Raw genomic sequence first — 22362 nt, 5'->3', positions numbered from 1 at the left:
TAATCCTCTGTAATTTCTGCTAAATGTGATTACGTATTTTCTTTTAGTGCACATGCTGCTTTCCTCTATAGAGAGGTACCTACCTGCTCAGGACTTCCAGTCCACTTTATCAGAGAGGTACTGTAAATAATGTTCAGTACTGGGAATGGAGAAAACACTAGTCCATATGAGGGATACATAGTAACAGGGTACAATTTTTCCTCTCTTTTACAAAAAGATGGAAATGCAACCATATGGATTACCTTGGATGAGATGACATCTGAGTCTTCCCTCCCCATTTCACTAGTTCTTAAAGGTAAAGGGGGGGACTTTGATGGATGATTTAGCACTTAACCAGGTGGTTAACTTGACAAGTGAGTATACACTAGGGCTTTGAACTAGGGCTTGATGTCTCACATGATTAAAACCGGGCTGTTTTGGCAAAGCACCTTTGGATATTTGTTGCAGACGTTTGGAAGGCTCTTAGCTCCTCAAAAAGCGATAGCAAAACTTGGATTTTGCAATATACCTGCTAGAGATCAATAATTTTATTCATATTTGCCCTAGTGAAGGAGTAAGTTGCCCTAGTAGACTGATACAGATATTTCTTATACTTGCATAGACACTTTAACTTGAAAGGCCCAATTTTCTGTGTTTCCAAACTAGGGGGTGATTTAACCTTTCCTAGCAGAGCAAACCTAACAGCACTGGAAAGCAGGAGGAAGCTGTGCAGCCTCTTTTGCTTCGGGGACAGTACTGGTGGGACCTGACCTGCTCACCAACAAGAACAGTTAACTGGAATAAGTGGGCATCCCAGTTCTCCCTCACCTTAATATGGAAAACAATAAACACCTGACAAATTTCTGTGTTAGGTGATTTAGGACCTTACCCACCCCTCCCCAAGCAGAAGATGTTTTTTCAGCTTGTTTGTTTTTAATATACATATATATAGTGATTTTAGAAGTCTTGTTGCCAGTAGCATCAAAAGACCAGTAACCATCCCATATGACATTACTAATAATAATGTGGGGCCTTGGCCTCTGCACTTAACATACCTGACATGCTTAAATATAAATTGCCACAGGGGCTGTAAGCTGGGTCTCTCAAGCTTTGAAAAGATGTGATTATGATAGCCAGATATATATGGCTTTCTAGTAGCCAAAGAAAAAAATTCATCTTCTTCTGCAAAATGGAGACACCTGCAAAAGAACAGCAACTGCAGGTGGTCCATTAGGATTAGTCTGTGAACTGTAAGCTGGGAAGAGGGCAGACACCTGCAAAAGCTTCAGGGGAGGGGGATAATGTCCTATTTTCCTCTTCAGCACTCCCTATGAGTTGTTTAAGTAGATAATGAAGGGTTGTGAATCTGGTGGGTATCTGAGGGGTCTGACTTGGTGTGTCTTGTATTATATAAAATTAATATATCCTTAATTCCTGCTGTGATTCCTGGTTTTGTGCAAATGCTGAATATATAAGACTGAGAATGTTCTTCACAAGCTTCTTCTTTTTACCAGTTGTTCTGCTAATGTTTCTCAAGTGGCAATGTAAGAATTAAAATGTTGATGATGAATACAAATAGTATAGGACTTAAAACCTCAGGCTGAGTAATGCTGAATGATAGGTAAGGTCATTTCCTGAATGCTTGTTTTATTCTTCAGGAGAGACAGGAAAAAAAAGGCAGTTTATATGCTCTATAATAGAAGTAAGTATCCTGATGATTAAAACAGATACTGACTAGCTTTAATTTCCTGAGCACGAATATTGCTATCTTACACTTTCATATCCTGAAATGAGACAAGACTGCTGGGAAGGTAAGCAGCAAAGCTGTTATAAAGCTGGTGAAATTACACAGCAAAAGATAAAGTAACTCAGTAAGTTGTCAGCCTCTGTCCATGTCAGATGGGGTGATACTTATCAGTTAGTTTATGCTGGGTATTTTTATTGCAGCTCAGTGTGTGTGCTTGTGCTGCGGTTATGAGAGTCAGCAAGCCTCCCCCGTTGACGTAGGTGGTGCATGTTTGGTCTTCCACCTTTATTATATTAGTCTATTCTTCCTTCCATGTTAATGAAGATGAGACTCTTCAGGCGCTCTGTTTGTCCCAGCTTTGAAAGGCTTGCGTCTGAATGATTACAGTGCTGCACAATATAGAGAATGGGAAGCTTTACAAGTCTTAGGTCTCTGGTGTGTATCAGAACCTGTCACAGGCAATGGATGTTGCAGAAAGGTAATTTATATTCCCCTCTGTATAGCATCTTCACTGTGGTTTGTTCCTGCTCCTTTCTCTTTGTGGGGCAGCAAAGGAGAAAGGCTACTTCTAAAATATGAGATTCACTGCCAATGTCCAGATTTCCAGTCTGGATGTACAAAGTAGTTCTGTTTTGGACAAAAAGGTTTGCTTGCCTCTTTTTCAAACTGCTTCTGTGAAGACATCAAATGACCCTGAGACAAGTGACTTACTTACTACAGCTCTTTTAAGGAGATGGAGTTTGACTTGGGTGTCAGTCCTTACAGAGACTAGATTTACCCATCAGGACTGTTAGAGCTGGTTCTTTAGTAGCAGTTAATTCCCATGGTGCCCCCAGGTTTCTGCTGGGTATAGGATTGCCAGGTCTTCCCCTTTCTGATCCAACAACACTGTGTGCACGATACCTGTGGGAAGTGGGGCAGGAGCATTAGCAGAAAGATTCGGAGGCATAACAGACTGTTCCAGTTGCTTGCACCTTGGTTCCTTTGGTATTTTTCTGCTCCTGGTAGTCCTCACTTCCAAAGGACCTGAGTCCTCCCCAGGACTCCCATGTCCATCCTTGACCTGCCACTGCCAAAGGACAAAGCTCGTTGTTTTAGTATGGATAGACGATGATAAAAAGGAGCCTGGATATCTTAAGCATCCCTCTGCTAGATGTACCATGAGCCAGATCTGGGGCAGAAAATTGCACAGGTATGTGGAGCAGTATCATGCTGAGCCCACATGTACCATTTGGGGCCTGGACTCTAGAAACAGATTCATTACTGCCCTGCTTTTTCTCATTCTTATAGCTGAGGTTTAAAAAGGGAAGCAAACCTGAACAGTAGCACTTTTAGCTCTCTGCTACAAAATGGAAATCAAAAGTGACAGGAGTCTAGGAGAGAGACTAGTGGACTAGGATTGTAGTGCTGCTGATGTGCATATAACTTTAGCAGACTGTTTGGCAGTCCTTACTTTCTTGTGTAATTACAAACAAACAACAACAACACAAAAAGGCAAAAAAACCAACCCCTTACAAAAAATAACTGCAATTAAAACCATATGGTTTCCCCCCACAGTGCCTTGATGGGAACATTTTTATAAATCTTGCTGTAGGGGGAGGGTGGGAAATAACTTGGGTGTTTGCTGCTGCTTTTTTGTTTCAACCACAACTTTAGGGAAAATCACTTTCAAGTAGGAGAGTTTCATCAAATGTAAATACTTTGTTAGACAAGTAGATTTGTGCTGCTATTCTATATATGTGCAGACTTCTTATTTTTCAATGCAGAATTCAAAATAACCCTATCATTTGGTGTTGGTCATTTGACATTTCCATCACTAGCAAGGTTCCAGTGGAAGAACGTCTTGAAGATGAGATCGTCTTAATAACTATTTATTGGGTGGTGCTCTGTCTTTGGATCTATTAAAGTGACAAAACGTGTCTTTTTGAAACAAAACACTTAAAGTGGTCAGTAAAAACCTGGGAACAATTTCAGTGCTTTAGTAAAAAAGATAAGACTTTAAAAAAAAAAAAAGACTTTAATGCAAAGTCTGCCTGCTGTGTTTTGCATTTTGACTCTTTTAAAACTTTTTATTAATTTGGAATGCTACCCAAAACTGCATTTCACAAAACAGAGCTTTTCTCATCTGTTCCAGATTAGCAGGGTGGGTGGGATCTTCAAGTTATAAAACAAGAACAAAAGAGTGTTTACATTGTTGATGGATTAAACAAAATCAAGTCCTCCATACGGAAAAGAAGTTATGTTTTGGATTTCTTCTTCAATTAATATTTGAAACTTACACACTCTTTGAAAACTGCAGAAGCATGTGAGCAGAGAGCTGTAAATCCTTAATGGAGATCTAGGAGTAATCAGCTCAGCTTCATTCATGAAAAGGAAAGTGTGGTGGAGGAAGTGCAGTCAATATAGTGTAGTCTGCTGCCAGCAAGAGTTTATGTATTTTGCATCAGCTGTAGGACATGGGAGAGGAGAATATTCCTCTGGGCAGATCAGCACAGGGTGTAACGTACAGGACTAATCCTGAGCTTTGTACTTGGGCAGTGTTTCTTTTGTCCATAGAGGACCAGGGTGGTGAGCTGCCGGGAGAGCACTCACCCCAGTGAACCCTTCTCTCACCTCTGTCAAGTGTTGTTTTTCACACGTACTTTAGATGAAATGCTGAAAACTTGCCCTGGGCCCTGCTGCTGCTTTCGATGTTTTGACAAAATCAGAGCAGTGTGGAAGTACTACCTACTGAACTGCAACAGAATAAATAGTAGAGAACGCCTCTACTTGCTGCAGACTCGCGTTCAGCCCCGTAAGAAAACAAAAGGAGCAAAAGCGCACGGCCTAAACTGCAAAATGTAGCCCCCCTCCGGGCCGCAGCGAGCAGGGTTCGAACCTGCGCGGGGAGACCCCATTGGATTTCAAGTCCAACGCCTTAACCACTCGGCCATCGCTGCTGTTGGTAGCGATACGCCCCTGCACAGCTCCTTACGCGGCCTCCCTGCGCGGCCCTCCCCGCCCCCGGCGCTACTGGCAGCCAATGGGAGCCGCCGCCGCTCTTCGTCCCGCCTCCGCCGCGGCCGGCGGGGCCAACCGGGAAGGGGCGGGCGGGGCTGACGGGGCGAAGCCGCGGCGGGCAGGGGGCGCCCGCGGTGCCCCGAGCCTCCAGCGGGGCCGCGGGGCGCGCCCCGGTCTCTGGCCGGCCCTAGTACCCTGCGCGGCTCGGGGCGCTGAGGGAGGCTTACGAAGAGCTGAACGCAGGCTCGGCGAGCTAGTTTTAGGGCTTCTCTTCAGCCTGAGCTGGGGAAAGGAGAGAGGGGCGTTAGGAAGCACAGGTGGGGCTGTAATGTCACATAAAGCACTCGTCTTGTTTTACTTCTGCAACGCTTACTCGATTCTCTTTATCGTTTTAAGTTAATATGGCTAAAAATCTGTAGTGCTCGTCTTACGCACCCGGTGTTAGCAATGAGTTCGGTTCGGTTTGGGCCGCTGTCAGGTACCGGGGTGCTGCTCAGTCCCACCGTGACAGCCAGCGGAGAGGTGGGCATTGGCTCCCACGGGGAACTGGAACAGGTGGTCATGGGGCTTCGGCAGAAACGGGTGGTTCTGCAGCTGGGTGCAGGCCTGTAGTGCTAACAGACCTCTGACCGCCCCCGAGAGCAGGCGGTGGAAGGCTGGTCTGGTACAGAAATGCAGTACTACGTGTTAGGGGTTGTTTGTTTTCCTGCATGTAACTGTAGAAGGTTCAATGCCACTGGTACTATCTGCGTATTTCTTCATTCTCTCCCATGTCTCTTTGTGTTGTTGTGGATCTAGTTAAAAATAAGATCCTAAGCTTCATTCTGAATTTCTGCTTGTGCTGTTTAATGCTCTAGATGATGAGGAATATTTTAAATGCACAATCATATAAAATGGTTCTATTATCCTGCTTTGTATCCCCCTATCCAACTCATCAGTTCAGCATCATAATATTCTTTGTTTAAATTGCTAGTTGTTTAACGTGATGTTTTCCTGACATCCGTGTAGTTTTGTATGTTAGAGTAAGGCCCCCACAGCCTGCATTACGCCTGATAAGATACTGTCTTCATAAGCCCATAACTTGTACCTGGTTACATAGACATGAAGGTGCAAAACATGATTATGCCAAATTCTTATGTAAACAATTGCTCAGCAAATACCAAACGGATGAAGAGCAGGGTGAGGCAAAGTGGTGCCTTCAGTATGGCTTCGTATAGCCAAGGGGAATTTAGTAAAGAAAATAAACAGAAGTGGACAGTCAGGGATCATGTTGGTGGAGAAACAAGTATTTGTAAGGTGAAAATGCCAGAAAAGTCTTGTTGGGGCTTTTAGTACAAATTTTATTTCCTTGTTTTTATTAATTTGAGGACAAGGAACAAAGCTGTTTACTTCTTCATTCATGGATCTGCTGCAGTTTTACTTTTTTTACAGAAAATAGATTACTGCCATGAGCAGGGCCCCCTCCCACCAGCCCAGGCTGCCCAAAGCCCCATCCAGCCTAGCCTTGAACACCCCCAGGGGTGGTGCATCCACAGCTTCTCAGGGCAGCCTGTGCCAGTGCCTCACCACCCTCTGAGTGAAGAAATTCTTCCTTATGTCTAATCTAGATCTCCCCTCTTTTAGATTAAAATTGTTACCCCTTGTCCTATCACAATACTCCCTGATAAACAGTTTCTCCCCAGCTTTCTTGTAGCCACCCCCTTTAATTTCTGGAAATTAGCTACTTGATTTAGACTCAGCACATGCGTGATGTTTAGCGCTGAGATATGCAGTCATCCAGCAGGCCATTTGAAGCTTTGACTGAACTGACGGATATTTACAAACCCTGGGGGATTACACAAGATCTTGATCTTCTGAACAGGACATTTCTAGAATGAGTAAAGGGCAACGACTGGGACATAAATTAATTAGTTCTATTCTGGTCATGAATGAAAGCCTCAGCAACTTAAGGTTGTTGAATGACTTAAGAGATCTGTGCAATAGATAGCTGATGGGAGCAGGTGGCCACCTGAGTCTTGTATGTTAGTTGTACAGAAGTATTACTTTATTTTACCCAGAAATCATAATACAAGACTTTAAAATGCTCTGTATTTTTAATTTTACCCAGTGTTTAAGGACTACAAGAGGACAAATTCTCTTACCTAAATGAAATATAAAATCGTCCTACCCTGCTTTTCCAGATGGTTTGTTTTGTTATTCCCATTGAAGGAAAATGAAAAAAATCCATTGTACTGATGGGAGTCAACATTCTCAGAGTCTAAATTAAAATTGTATTGGTTTTAGACTGCAGAAACAATTCTTGCATTTAATTCTACTGAAGAACTACTTCGTAAAAAATTACACTAGCTTTCGAGAACTCTAGTTTTTTTCCTGTATTTTATTGAAGAAGGGTTTTTCTTAACCCTTTTCTTGACTGAAGTGTTAGAATTAATGTCTTCAGTTAAGAATTCGTGATAGTTACTATGTTCTAGAATTACTCTTTTGTAAGCATAAACAAATATGGAAGTTATTACCTATCCACAGAGAGATTTTTGAGCTGCGTAAGGAAAATGTTCAAGAGAATCAAAATTCAGTATGTTTATTAATATTTTATGTGGGTTTGACAGAAGCAAAATTAATGTGAATGGTATCATTAATGTCTGCAATATGCAAATAATCACATCGCCACAACTCTCACATTGTTTTACCTCTGTTCTAATAACTGCCCCAAACTATAACAGCACAATTCTTGCATCTCAGCAATTAGGTTAACTGGCATTGATATTAAATTATGCAACCGTATTTTGGAGTTTCTATTTGATCTCCTTGTCAAGACATATGTTTTAAATTTACTGAAAATTATGTTGGAAAGACAATTATATGTCTTATAAGAAAGAGTGGGCTGGCTATAGAGATTAACTTAGTATGTCTGCAGAGCCAAACTCAGACTTAGGATTTGATGTAAATGCCCCCACTACCTACTAGCAGCAAATCCAAGCTGCTTCCTTAAACCAAATTTATTTGATACCAAAAACACGATTACCAGTCTAAACTTATAAATGGCAAGACCGTATTCTTGGGAGAACTGTATAGTTAAATTTTGTGTGGTGACATAAAGACTGCTCACAAACGGTCCACCTGGAAACCCCTGCACAGCTGACAGCTACATAGACATAAGCCAGTGTGTTTCCAAGACCACTCACGTTTGAGGGTTTGGACCTAGAGCTTGAGGAGCAGTTGATTGCAGCCTCAGTCGAGTGACTTATGACTCAAGTTGCTTATGTAAGTGACTCACTCGCTTATGCAAGCCTTCCTTGAAAGGTGAAAACACCATAGTCTAACCATTCCAGTCCCAGAGGCTTTTGGTAGGCTACAAGGAATGGTGACTCAGACATCTCAAACATACATGTGGTATTCTAAGACACTGAAACTTGGAAATATATTCAGTGTCCTTTGTGGCTGACAATTTGTAATGTATAACTTTTATATTTTGAATTTAGGAGCCTCTACTTCCTAGCAGGACAAAATAAGAAATTTATTTTTTCTTTAAATGCCTGTTGTAAGTGGTTTGGATTCACATGAATCCAGGACTTGAGTTAAAAGTGTAATCTCAGTAAAACATAATCACAAGAGTTGGCTGACTGGTGTAAATGCCACACACAGTGTTGTATTTAACCAACTATATACAATTTAATCTTGAAAATCATCCTCTCTCCAGTTGTCGCTTGAGCTAGAGTGACCTCCAGTGTTCTTTCTGCAAGCTGCAAGTAGCACAGCAGATAAGATGTGCTGCAGGTACTACAGGCAGAAGGAGCAGGCTTAAGCACCTCTATATAATCTGTGTAGATGAACAATGGTCAAAAATGTATCAGGGAAGAACAGTATTTTCAGGGTGCTACTTGAATTCTAGCACTTTGATACAAAGCCACAATTATCACCAAGAGAGAAGGAGATCTTGCTACAAAACAAATCAATAAACTATTCTAAACAAAGCCTCAATTAAAAATACCATTACATGTTAAGACCTAGATACTTTGAGATAGTAAAACTTAATATCTAAAAAAATAATTAAAACCTCCAGGTATAACCCTGAAGTAAAATCCTGAAACAAATTCGTAAACTAATAAACAGGTAGCTTACCAAATGCTGGTGAGTTTCCCCAGATGTGGGTGCTTAATTAATAAAGCACGTTACCTATTGTACACGATCTTATTTTAAAGATCTTGAAGTCCAAAATATCTATCTTCAAGAGGCTTATGCAATATAAGAAGAGAGAGGTCAAAAGAAAACTGAGTGGGATTAAGCTTCCCTAGCATTCAAGTAGGCACTTGACTTCTGGATGCCATAGCCGGCTCCTTGGGTCACTTTCTAGACATTAGAGAGACGGAGATCCTTGCCCTTGGCGGGTGATTAAGTTCATCTATTTTAGAATGGTATGAGCAATTCCTGAGAAATACACTCCAGTATCAACTGAGGGGCCCTGAAAATGCCTAGGTTTGAGACTAAAGGCTTAATGAAAGCATTTTATATGTTATCGATGAAAAGTAACAGTAATTTTACGCATACAGATAGTTAATTTGCATACAATGATACTGCCACTTATTCAGCTCACTATCAGAACTCATGAAGTTAACAGTGCTTTATAAATATACTGTTCTATAATTTTAGATTTTTTGAACCTATGGCATCTGTTTTTAAATAGGAAAAATATTACAGCCTTCAGGAAGGATTGTGTTATTAAGAATGTTTTCATGAACTGGAAATGCGATTTTAAAATACTTGTTTTGGGAACGCAAGCTAAACTAAAACCATTACTACTTGGATTTTATTCTTCAGGTTAGCACTAAATGTGAAATAAACACTAAAAAAACTTTAGTATATCTCATGGGCTTTTACTGAAGATTTAACAAGTACATAGGATATACGATATGAACATAGGATAACATGTAAAATTTCCCAGTGGATAAGTGTATTTTGGAAAGTAAGTTTTTCTCACAAAGGAATCTTAAAATTCTTATTTCTTCAGTCAGTTAAAACTAGCAAGAACTGGACATTGGAATAGATAATGGAGAGAGAAAAAGATGTTTAAGGACTTACATAAAATAAGTGTAACAAGATAGGTTTGCCCATATTTTTTCATGTCTTTAACTTCAATAAGTAAAGAGCATAAATACTGCAATTTTTTTCACAAGAATATGGACAGTTCATTAAAAAAAAAGTAGGAAAAATATGTAATTGATAATCAGTATCCAAAGGTATTCTTTAGTATTACATAATTTCTGTATTACTGTTGTCTTTACAAACATAGGACTGAGCCCTAAGCACTTTAACTTTGTAAAAATGTTTAACTTTTCTTTCTTTTTTGACCTCAAATGCAATGTTCATTTGGTAATACCTATTCCATGCCTTCTCATTCATTTGCTCTGTGCCCTTTTACTTAATCAATCTATCTGCTTTACAAATGGAATAGTTTCAACATTTATTCCTATTAGTGAGCCAGACTTTCCAAATGCAATTCTTTTATTAAAAGCTATTAATGTTCTGCCTCTGATGTTTGCAGCAGAAAAAATAAATTAGATTCTGCCTGCTAAGAAACATTCGCAGCAGTGTGAGTGGAACAGCAACTTAGTGCTTACGTGTAAGTTAAAATATTCAAAAGTAAATTTTACATCTCCTTTGAAGAATGCAAGTGAATTAATGAATCCAATGCAAATAGCATATTACAACCGATAGTGCTAGCACCACTAGACTAAATCTTGTTTCATGTTTTATTCCTGAAAATAATGAATAACAAAAATAATGCCACATACTTATTTCATCTTCTGTAAACCCATTCCATCTATCAGCTTTGTAGATCAAGTAACAAAGCTGAATGCCTAAACTATACAACCAGGAAAATTTAAAAACAAATTACTTCAGAAAAGCCTGTATGGCTACAACTTCCCATTCTGCATAACTAAGAATGGATTTGTTTCAGGTACAGAATCAACAGTGGCTTCATTTTGGGGATGTTTAAGGTTTCTCTGATTTAGCACTGTGTTTCCTTGTTTTGTGGCTTCCCTCTCTTTCCCAGGGCAAGATCAACGTTCGTCCACTTTTCTTACGTTTGGTTGAAAACATTCTGACACAGATACACTAAAATTTCACATTAGAAGATTGCCAGTTTGTGAAGCAATTTACTTGCTTTGCCTTACTTGCTTTATGCCACATTTATAACCCCAGGATCTATTGCTAAGAATATCTGAAATGCTGTTTCTAGTGTAATATAATGCAAGAGCATTGTTAATCAGCTGACGTGCTTAAGACATGACACAATCTGATCTAGTAATCACGCAGTGACACACGAAATGTTGAATGGAATCCCGCTGTCTTAAATCAAAAAGTTATTTAATGGATATTGTAGATCTTTATCTGGATAAAGAGAAGATTAAAAACCCTTCCCTTTACTGAGATTAAGACATTAATTATTGATTGGAGAGACAGTAATGTTTCTAGACATTTTTACTACCTTTGTTACTCAAAGTCAGAGTTCTGCTCTGGCTTCTCCTCCTCTGGTTTACATCAGATATTAATAGTGAGTACTGATATGTCTGTCTCATAGACAACACTAAATAAAAACTTCTTTTTAATGTTATTTTACTGTTTTCTTTTTCTGCCATGGATAGCTGTAGAATTTTGTGAATACTTTTTTTTTCTTTTTTTTTTTTTTCTGGGACTGAACTGCAACTAGAAGATGCGAAGTGGAGGACCAAGACTACTCAGGGACCTGTTTATGACATACCGAACTTTTCATCATTTAAAATTTGTCAGTGACAAAACTGGTTGCAACAGCTGCTGGCAGCTTCTATGGAATTAATTGGTATCACAAGCTTATTTATTTATTAAGCAAAAGCTCATTGTTACATTTATTACAGAAAAAAGGGTCAAAAGCGTTCATGTAACTCTTTAAAACATTAATAAACTATATATAGTCTGCTTTTTCCTTTAGCTTTCTTCTCATATGTTCAGTAAGCTTTTTAGAAAGGTGCTAATAGTTGTACTTATGTTTTTAATGAAGTTTCGAGTTCATTGTTACAGGATTATCAAACGGTATCACTGAACATTGTTGTAGATGTCTATGCAGTCAATTTTTTAGCTGCATTCTTACCTTTAAGTAAACAGTATAGTCATGTGTAAAGTACACTACTAGATCAGGGCCTTTTTCCTTAACGTATTTTTGCATTTCTATCAGATTTATACAGTTTTACACAAAAAGCATGTTCTATGCCTCTTCTTGCTACTGTTTTATATACAGGTTTAAGACATGTTTGTGGAAATGGAAACGATGTAAGTGCATATGGAAATACCTCTCATGTTGCATGTAAATGGTTATGTTTTCATAAACCGAGTATGCTAAATATCATACGAAAACGTTACTTTATGGGCCCCAAAAGCTCTCATGGTGTGACTATTAATTAGATCTGGCTTTCAAAATGCATCTGCCATGCTGTAAATACAGATAGAGTAACATATTTACCACCTATGTGAAAATAAAGTATGCTTATGGCTCCAATTCTGCATTGCTTGGCTTTCGTCCCTATTCTGAGCACAGATTCTTATGGAAGTATGGAAACTCTGATTTAATTCAAACTTATTGTCTTTTGTATGATTCAAATGTTAGAATAAAATATTTGTATTTGTAATTTCACCATGTTTTTCCAGATTGATAGATTTTTTTCTATAGTATATATAGAGCCTGTTTAATAGTTAATTAAAAGCTATGATTTTACTGAGTTTTACCAGCTGTTTTCCTCATTGTCAGTACACAAACAGAGGCATTATGATATTGGGTAAAACCAGTAAGTGCATCTAAAGCAATATACTGATTTTTGGTGAAACCTCCATATTACCAGTTACTTTAGAAAAGAGCTTAAATGCAATAATAGTGAGCAATTATGCAACAATCCCCGCAAGACAAAATATTTCTGTTGATCTGTGCTTGGCTTAAACCTGAAATACAAATTTGTACTTAAACATGATATCCATTTGTACCATTAACAGGTTTCAGTTATTCTTTCTAAATGAATAATCTAATTTTAATTCCTATTAAACCTCAGTTATAGATAATAGCAGTAAACCACTGTAATTTTTCATACGCGTAAAATCAAATACTTTGTATGTTTTGAGTCATTAAAGAAGAGGATGTTGAATGTAGGAAAGCTAAATATCTGTAACAGATGGAATGGATGCAACTCTGATTATTCTTCAAAGTCAGTTTACCAGGGGTCTTTCTGCTCAATTCCTTTGTTTCAAACTAAGCTTCTACATATACATCACTAAACAATATTAAAAGATCTGCTAACTACACATGTACTGTCAGCATTTTGCTTGTGCTGGTATCTATGGAATACAAAATTAGAACTTATGGTTAGAAGTTTCATTTTTCAAAAGTCTCCATTGTTGATGATTTCTGTCTGTGGTGCACTGCAAGTGGAGGAACACAGCACTAAGGTGCTTTTGCTGAATTGTCTGAGCACCTAGTGATCTCTATTAGTATTTTAATCTCTTTTTGTTCTTTGGTTATTTTCACCTTTAGAACCTACATTTCCTACTCAAGAAAAATATTCCTGGTGAAAATTCCAGAAGATAGTTTGAAGAATTAAATCTCAAGCAATGAAAGTCTAGAACTTTGTGTCTTCTCTTTGTGAGGATCCCAAGAAGACATGAAAAAAAAAAAAGGCTTCAGGAACTGCAGGCACTGCAGTTTCATTTCTACAGCTCATAGTTATGATTAATTTTGTTGTGTAAGTTTCTGTACTGCTAATTTCATACTACATGGCTTCTCAGTACTAGTGGGTAATGCCTTGTAAGCAGGCTGTTTTAAAGTAATAATATCTATTGATTGTATTAAATTATAGCTTATGGATTCAATTACAATTCTGACAAGTCTGATTAAATAATGTACAAATGTGAAATATATTAACTCCATTCAGTATTGCCATTAAAAGTAAATAAATTAGTAAAGCAACTGAAACTAGAAAGAAAAGACTATTACTGAATTTACTTACAGATAATAGTTGAAGGCAAATGGACTGTCAGAATATTGAAATGTGCTGTCTGTAAAGGCTTATGTGCTGTAAAGGAAAAAAAGACTTGAGTTATTCTTTAAGTGATTTAAGTGACAGCAGTGTGAAATTTTCTTAAAGAATGTTATTTTAAAAATCAGCTTTTTGTTTGTTTGTTTGTCCCTTGGCTTAGCATTGTCCAAATATTTAAGCAAACGTGATTATATATATACACCGGTGGACCCAGGGATAACTCTAAGGTCCTGGGTCTGGTCACATTATTCTGTCTATGCCCTGATGCCATGCAGGGGCTAGACTCAGCCATTCACAAGTTAAACCTTTTTGATTTTGCTTCTGTGGGAAAAAAATCCAGGTCCATGCAAAGTGTGAAACCCTGAATCAGCCAGGATGCTCAACCTGGTGATTGGGGACCCAGACTGGGATGCACTGCAAATTATGTCCACCCAATGCAGACATGTATACTTTGTTCTGTGATTTGAGATTAATTTAAAGGTCCAGTGTGCTTTGCCGGAAGTGCTGGGTCTGGTAAGGTCTAGCTTTTATCGAAGCTGTGAAATCCTATCCAGAATATCCTATATCAGAATATATAAAAGCAGAACCTTGCTTTGTGAACCAAAGAGAAAAATTATGACAATTTGTAAAACATAGAGGAAAACCTACTGCCTGACAAAATCCTCTATGTCAGGAGTGTTACACAAACAGTGACATAACATTTGACTGTAAAAAACAAACAACAAACAACACAAATAGGCTTCACGCACATTTGCACGTTCAATTCTCAACAGCTACCATTTGGAAGTGAATCTGACAGAGTTGCCAATAGTGGCATCTGTTCATGGAAGTTTAATTTTGCCCTCCCTGGGACTGGAAGCATTGCTGCAGCCCCAGGTCTTCCCACAAGCTCCCTCAGGTAATAGCTTTCTTGGTGGGCACCCTTTGCAAACATGCTGCAACACAAAAGCTATTTATCTCAGGGTTTTAAATTAGAAGCCTTTTTTAATGAAACAGCAGTTTGGCCAGTGGTGGGCGAGTTACATGAGGGACATTCCCTCAGAGAAGTACCTGTCCGCGGGCAAACCGCGACAGCAGGGAGCAGGTTCCTCAGAGCACCACGTGCCGGGCGCCTGCACAGCCGTCGGGCGGGGGGCCGTGTGCAGAGCTGTTGGCTGTGGGGGCAGGTGCGGGGAGGTGTTGGGGTGGGGCCGTGTGCAGAGCTGTTGGCTGTGGGGGCAGGTGTGGGGAGGTGTTGGGGTGGGGCCGTGTGCAGAGCTGTTGGCTGTGGAGGCAGATGTGGGGAGGTGTTGGGGTGGGGCCGTGTGCAGAGCTGTTCCCTCACAGGACGGCAGCGCTTCGTCCTTGCGCTGTTCCCGTCCTTGTCTCTGTGGTTGCAGCGAGCTTTGTCGTCGTTCTGCTCCGGTGAGCTGAGTGAGGAGGAGGAGGGTGGCAGGGAGTTTCCTCCCTTTCTCCCCGTACTGCAGGCCTGCCCTCGGACTGGGGGTGGGGGCGGGATGGTTCTGCCTACCTCAGGTAATGGGGCATGAGCACCTGCATCCCTCTGTGGAGGAGGATGAGGGCTGGGAGTGAGGGGGGAGTGAGGGGGGAACAGGGAGCTGGGCACATTAGGGCATAGGTGAGGGTGTCTTTAATGGGCTTTGGTTCAGACAGAGCCTTTCATATATAATCTGGGAAGGCTCTCAGGTGGAAAGATGATATATGTGAATTTTATCCCTTATTGAAGAAGAAATGTAGCTCTGAGGGAGCCACATATCTAAACATAAACCATGTTTACAGTAAATTAAATACAGAAAAAGGATATTAAGCAAACCCCAAATTTTATTTCATGATACATTTAGTGGAATTTTCACAGTGAAATGACTGATACTGAAGTGGCGATGATCTTTTTTTCTGTTTGGATGCCATCAGATTGCATTGACAAGTAAAACTTTGCAGAACAAAAGATTAAAACCAGAGAAATTACTGAAAGATAATCTAGGTGTACAATTCAGAGCATTAAATTCAGTAGGGTGTAAAAGTTATGAAATAAATTAAGAATCATTAATAGATACTGTACATTAAAGAGGCTCAGACAAGTCTCTTTTACAAGAAGGCTGTTTTGGAAATCTGGAAGACAGCCAAGGTGAAAAAGTATAGTATCATATATAGTGGTTTACAGTAATTCATGCTGTTAAAATATTTTTAGATATATGCTTCAAAATTTGTGATGCTTACTTGTAATAACATGTGCCTGCTACTGAAGAGTTTTGTTCTTAACTAATGAAATGCAAGATCTAGTGAAAAATCCTTATAGCAGTAACTTTCTGGGAGGATTTGTTAAGGTAAAGGCAACTTGCGAATGATTAATCATAGAATCATAGAATATCCTGAGTTGGAAGGGACCCATAAAGATCATCGAGTCCAACTCCTGGCACCACACAGGTCTACCCAAAAATTCAGACCATGTGACTACGTGCACAGTCCAATCGCTTCTTAAACTCCAGCAGGCTTGGTGTAGTGACTACTTCCCTGGGGAGCCTGTTACAGTGTGCGAGAACCCTCTCGGTGAAGAACCTCTTCCTGATGTCTAGCCTAAGCCTCCCCTGCCTCAGCTTGACGCCATTCTTGCGGGTCCAATCACTGGTGACTAAAGAGAATAGATCAGCGTCTTCCCCTCCACTCCTCCTCGTGAGGAAGCTGTAGACCGCGATGAGGTCTCCCCTCAGCCTCCTCTTTTCCAGGCTGAACAGGCCAAGTGACCTCAGCCGCTCCTCATATGTCTTCCCCTCTAGGCCATTCACCATCTTCACCATTACCCATTAATGGGTGTGTACAGCCATGCTAGATGCTTTTGTTTTCTTACAGCATCTTCATATTCAGCCCTGGCATTCATGTTTGAGGTCTATGGGAGACCCGTGGCATACTGGGTGCTTGTGAGATAAATATCTTAAGCATCTTGTGCCATTTTAAACACTAACAAAGTCAACTGAATTCTGTTCCACATGATGTAATGCAAATGGCAGGACAAAGAACACGAAATAAAACTGGTATTTCCCCCAACTCTTACTCATGTATTTATTAAAATACGGAGGATCTCTGTTCACCAACATAGTTACTGACTTCGGAGCACGGATGCAGTTACAAAGATCCAAAGTATAGTGAATATCTAGATAAATTTCACTTGCCTATTTTGAATCTTGCAATTAAGTGACTTGCTTTTTTGTTTCAAAAAACTTATCTTTCAATAATGTTTATGAAGTAAATAAGAATTTGGAAATGCTGAGAAAATCTGTGTTGATTAACAGCAATTAGTAATATTTAAGCTTGGTTTGCATCACAGTTTTGGCACAGTGCTCAGGAAGTTGAATCTTAATTAGTGTAGCTGCTCTCTTCTCTGTCTGTTGTCCTTCATGCTTTTGAAAGTCATGAGTTGGAGCTGAGCAAAGAAAGAATTATCTTCCCAGGTTGATTCTTAAAATTCTGAAGGAAAAGAATTACGAATGAAATAGTAAGTTTAATATAACAGTACTACGTACATTTCCCCATAATAAAGAATCTGGAAAAAGACTTTTTCTTCTAGAAAAGTTTCCTTTGTTTCTATGAATATTGTTTGAAGCTGTTGCTAGGGGGAAGAAGTCTTCCATGAGGTGTTCTGTATACAATATCACCTTTTACCTGACTTTTAAATGTTCTGTGCAGCTTTAAGTGCAGAAGGTGCTACTGAAGTCAGTTGGCTGTTGCATGACAGGGCCCAATAGATAGATATTGTTTCATCCCTCCAATTGTCTCAGTACTGTCTCTTAATGTCTGTCCCAGTCTTGCGTTTTCCTCACCTGTGAATAATCACAGTATGTACTCATTGTTCCTTTTTTTCATGCAGTTGTGTCCCTCCAGTGTTCTTCACCTGGTATCAGATTACCTCAGCCTTCAGGATGTCTGTGCCCTTTTCACCTCCAAAACAACTAAAAATAACCATACTGTTTTGGTTGAAATTTTCCAAAAAGAAAATTCAGCCTGACACAACCTGTACTGTTTGAAAACCTGAACAAAACCATTACAATCTTAAGCAGTAGAATAGATGGTTTCTTGCAGAATTAAGAGAAGTGTTGGACAGCTTCTGCCCTTTTTTAACTTCCTTCTTTTTTTGGGACATGTGTATTTCTGTATAATGCAGTTTGAGTTTCTCAAATCTGCTATAATTCTTATTTAGCAAAACTTCACTGTGCCTGTTTAAAATGGCTACCTTGGTGGAAAATACTATAAATGTGGGTTTATTCATCTGGAAATACATTCTGAGTGTTTTGTGATACAAAGGTAAATGAAAATTCATGTAAATCGTGTTTTGTGTGGAAGTTCCTGTTACGTACATTGCAACTGTATTTGACCTGAGTTTTATAGTAATGGCCTTTGCTTTCATTCTTCCATTTTGCCCTCCCATGTTCAACCTCAAACTCACTGATTTCTGAGGGGACTTTACCATTGGCTTGAATGGCATCTGATTGAATGTCTAAAAGCTCAGTGACAGACCGTGTTCCAAGACTAATAATGAGCCTGGGCTTTTTTTGAGCACTGTTTTCAGTAACAAGTTGTCAGTAATGTCAGGAACATACAGCTTGGGAGGAGGTCCCAAATGGATACTCTCCTCCCCATTCTGACTCTTCCCCTCCTGCTTTTTTTGGAGGCGAGGAAGGGCAGGCAGTCATTTGCTGTCTCACTGTCTGTGCCTCTGAAGTGAAGCACCATCAAGAGGAGTTCTTCACTGAGCTGTTTCTGGGATCTTGTGTTAGAGTCTTGATTTGAAAGGTAAGATTAAAGAGAAATGAATTTTCCATTTAGTGAAAGAACATGAGGCTTTGAGTTAAACTAGTCATTAAATAATCACTTTGAGGCCTGAGTTAAAAGGATGAGTTTTCTTAACATGCTTCCTAGAAAAAAACTTCTGAACATGATTTTTTTTTTTTTCATGTTCTGAATATTCAAAATGATGATCCTGCCACTTCAAGCCAGTAGCCAATGGTGTCCAATGGGTAGGTGTATTTTCCAAATGGGAAAACAATATCAGAATATTGTTAAAGGAAAGATAAAATGTTTTGTGAATGCTATTATTTTATCGAAGATTTACTTCCTTGTACTTGGAATTTTGCTTATAATGTTAGGAAGGTTTATGTAAATGTACATTTATCACCTAGTGTTGAAAATACAAGGTAATTTTATACAATTATTTGTTATTAAGATATAAAAGATACTTGTTTCTAAGCGAGGGGTAATATGTATACCAAGACTATTTTCAGTTATGTAAAATGTATTTGGATTCCTCTTATTAAAGATGTGAGGTATGTGCAGACCTAGTGAAGCCATAAAGACTTAAAACAGCAAAGAATTAAGCCTGGTGATAAGCATTTAGAAGAAGTACGTAATGAACTGTTGCTCTTCTCTCCTATTCCTAATTGGTTGGTATTAGGAAATTAATTTACTTTAAAACAATTTTTATGGGGTTATTCTCCATCAAATGCTTATTGTGTTAGAATGAGCGTAGGAGTCAAAAGGGGCAGAATTATCGTTAGTCAATATTTTTGAAGCTGTTTCACCAGAAACAGTGCGTCAGGTAAGTAGGGTTTCTCTTCTGAGCCAGACTTTGATTTGAAAATTGTTGTTGGAGTCAATAGAGGAAATAAGGTGCCTTGCTGTGCCAGGAGTCCCATTGGAAGAATGAATACGTGCGTGTTGAAATCACAGGTCTGTACACACATACCATTTTGTTTAAATAATGTTTTTTTCCCCATTTTTTTAGTTAACGCCTTTGTAGGTGCTGGCTGATGAGCTGCTTGTGGGCATCCAAAATGGTGTGGTTTCTCTTTTTTTCATGCGTTTCTCAAAATGAATGCATGCTTAAAAAACAGTGATTTTATGTGCTACTGTTAATTTTGAGGTTGATTCCTGCATGTCAGGAGACAGCAGGGGAGAACAATTAAGCTGTTTGGGTTGCTGAAGAAGATGAAGAATGTAAATCTCTATGGATTATATTAATTTGAAAATAGTTGCATAAAATGGTACATGATGGTGAAGCATCATGGGTAACGTGTGGGTATGAAACATTCTCTTTTGACAATTAGCAATCCTACAAAGAAGGGGAAAAACATTTTTAACTCATTGCAATGGAGTAAGAAATAAACATTTGTTACACAAAACATTATAAATGTTGTAGTAGATAACCCCCAACAAATAACAAAAAGGATAAATGGAGGAGCTATACTTAACAGGAAAAACATTAAATCTTACAGTAGTGCATCGTGGAAATTGTTGTTTAGTGATGTGTTTTTTTTTCTCCCATGAGCTGAACAATATCCTATTTTTAGTGGAAGGTCAACTTGAACTTTATTTGAACAGTCTCTGGTTCTGAATAGAGATAGGAACACTTTAAAAGTGATAACAAAGGGGAGGGCTTGAAGCCAAACCTTCTTAACCTATCATTACCAGCACAGGATAGCCATCCATGGAGGAACTGTAAGCCATTTAAAGAGAAAGGGGTGCTTGTTCAAGGGTCAAAGTGCATGCTATGAAAATAGCCCAGAGGTTCGTTCATATGTAAAATACATATATATGTATTATTTTTCTCAGACCCACTCTGTATTCTTTTGTAAAATATTCATGAAAACCTTCTCTTTTTGAATGAAATGGTGCCATTTGATGTCATGCTGCTTTCTTTTTTTCTGAAGTAAATACTGTTTTGGTATCTTAAACATTACAACTGTAGTTCCGAGACACAAAAATTCAGTTCCTGGAAAAATGTACCTTGGAAGGAAGTGTTAAGAATATAGCATTGTTAAAGTATCTATAAATCAAGAAGGAGTGTTTAGATTCTGTTCTCAGTGGTGTATATCCTCTAGAATTTCAGTGATATCAGGGGAATTATTTAGTTTACTGCTAATAAAATAGCAACACTGTCAGACCTGCAAGTTTCTATAGTGATACCTCAGTGGAGGAGGTTTTCCTTGCTGAGGCTGTAGACTTGGGACCATAGCACACATTTCTGGATAGTTGTTGGTTGAAGTGTCTGGCATGACACATGGCTGAGTCTGGCATGCTAGTGCAAAGCCAACTGCTCTGCAGCTGGTCAGACCATAGGATTCACACCTCTGCTGGAATGTCTCCTAGAGCTCGTCAGTGTGTTGCAACTGGCTGTGAGAAAGTGCATTCAACCAAGGCAGTAATTTTGATAGTATATTTAAGGGAGAAGAATGTGTTAGCTGATGTTACTAAGAATAAGAAATAATAGTATCTGAGTAACTTTGACCTGAATATGGAAGAAGAAATTATATTCTTTAGATTTATGTTACAAATTGTGGTCAGAAATGTATTTTTACTCTTGAGCCTGTTTTATTGGCCACAGTTAAAGTGGGAGTAAGGTGCTCTAGTGACTAGGGAGTTGCATCCCTGATTCTGCCACTGACATTCTGTATGGTCATAAGCAAATAATTTTTCTTGGGGATTCTCTTTGCTTGACTTAAGTATTGAAAGATGACCTCTACATGCAAAAGTGCTTTGATGGAATGCACTATATGAAAAGTAGGCATGACTGTTTCTCAAGGAAAAGAGAGCACATCCAGCATGTTACAATCCTGGGAAAAATCATAACTTAGTATCTCACTAGATGTCAGACATTTTGCAAGAGACACATTCACTGACTGAGGTATAATGTGTTCCCCATCTCAAACATTTTTTTCTATAAACCCTAACTGAAGCTTTTCATACCATTAGTTCAGTCACAAGCTGTTCCTCACCATGTGGATTCTTCTGTATCCAGTAAGAACTAGGCCAATACTGCATTGTTTTTCTTGGTAGATTCATTTTAAGGGATGATGTATGATAATCTCTAGTTATTTATGCTGAGAACAATGTTGAAAAATTTGGTAGAAATCTTGTGTCCATTGGAATTCTGTTTTTCAGATGTGGTTGAAGTTGGCCAAAGGATTAAAAAGAATGAAACACAGAGGGGTGAAAAAATTTCACAATAAATACTTTTTTATTTTTTAAGCCCTCAGCATTAAAAATGTCTTTTGGCTACTTCATTGTAAATGTACCTCTAAATGCAAAGACTGTTAGTAGCCTTCAGTTAGTCAGTTCTTGCCACCATCCTTAGTTCTCTGGCTATTCTTTTCTTTGTGCTGCCTTTGCTTTAGCAGATGTTTTTCCTGTTGCTAATGATAAGAAATTACAATCTGAAGTAGTTAGGGTGTAACCTGACAGCTTTATATGGAAATCTGATTTGCCAGGTGCATTAAGGATTTTCCCCAGTGTTAAATGAATGATATTCTCCCCCAGTGTTGGAAGTATTGTTCCTTTCCAGTGCATGGTCTGGCCCTTGAAATATAGCAGGCATTAAAACAGGAAAGTCCATGCTATTATTTTGAAACACAACTAGTACATTTTAACAGAAAATTCCCGTGTTTCTGAATATCTTTTTTTTTTTTCATGCATCAGCTAGAGGATTAAATAAAAATACAGCCACTGTTTTTGTTGCTGCTGTAAAATGTGATTTGTTCTTCCCATACTTTACTCTGTAGCAAAAACTGATTACAAATTAAAAAAAAAAGGTGT

General features: G+C 38.9%; 1 protein-coding gene across 29 annotated transcripts in view; it reads left to right on the top strand.

The window, feature by feature from the left end:
• Positions 1 to 13814: 13814 nt before the first annotated feature.
• The window catches only part of CTNNA3 (catenin alpha 3), a 495101-nt gene continuing 486553 nt past the window's right edge, over positions 13815 to 22362 (top strand). For 22 of the 29 annotated variants that reach the window (XR_014587169.1, XR_014587170.1, XR_014587171.1 and 19 more), the window contains exon 1: positions 13815 to 15297. Coding sequence is in view for 18 of the 29 variants with exons in the window: in XM_083845406.1 (XP_083701532.1) it covers positions 14715 to 15297 (583 nt within the window). In the remaining 11 variants the exon portion in view is untranslated. Of the gene's footprint in view, positions 15298 to 17644; positions 18568 to 22362 lie in introns of all 29 variants that reach the window. The other 7 variants (XM_083845405.1, XM_083845404.1, XM_083845422.1 and 4 more) reach the window with 5 other exon arrangements.

The sequence above is a fragment of the Anser anser genome (genome assembly GCF_964211835.1).
Source record: "Anser anser genome assembly, chromosome: 7".
NCBI classification, from domain to species: domain Eukaryota; kingdom Metazoa; phylum Chordata; class Aves; order Anseriformes; family Anatidae; genus Anser; species Anser anser.
This window is presented reverse-complemented; position numbering and strand designations above follow the sequence as displayed.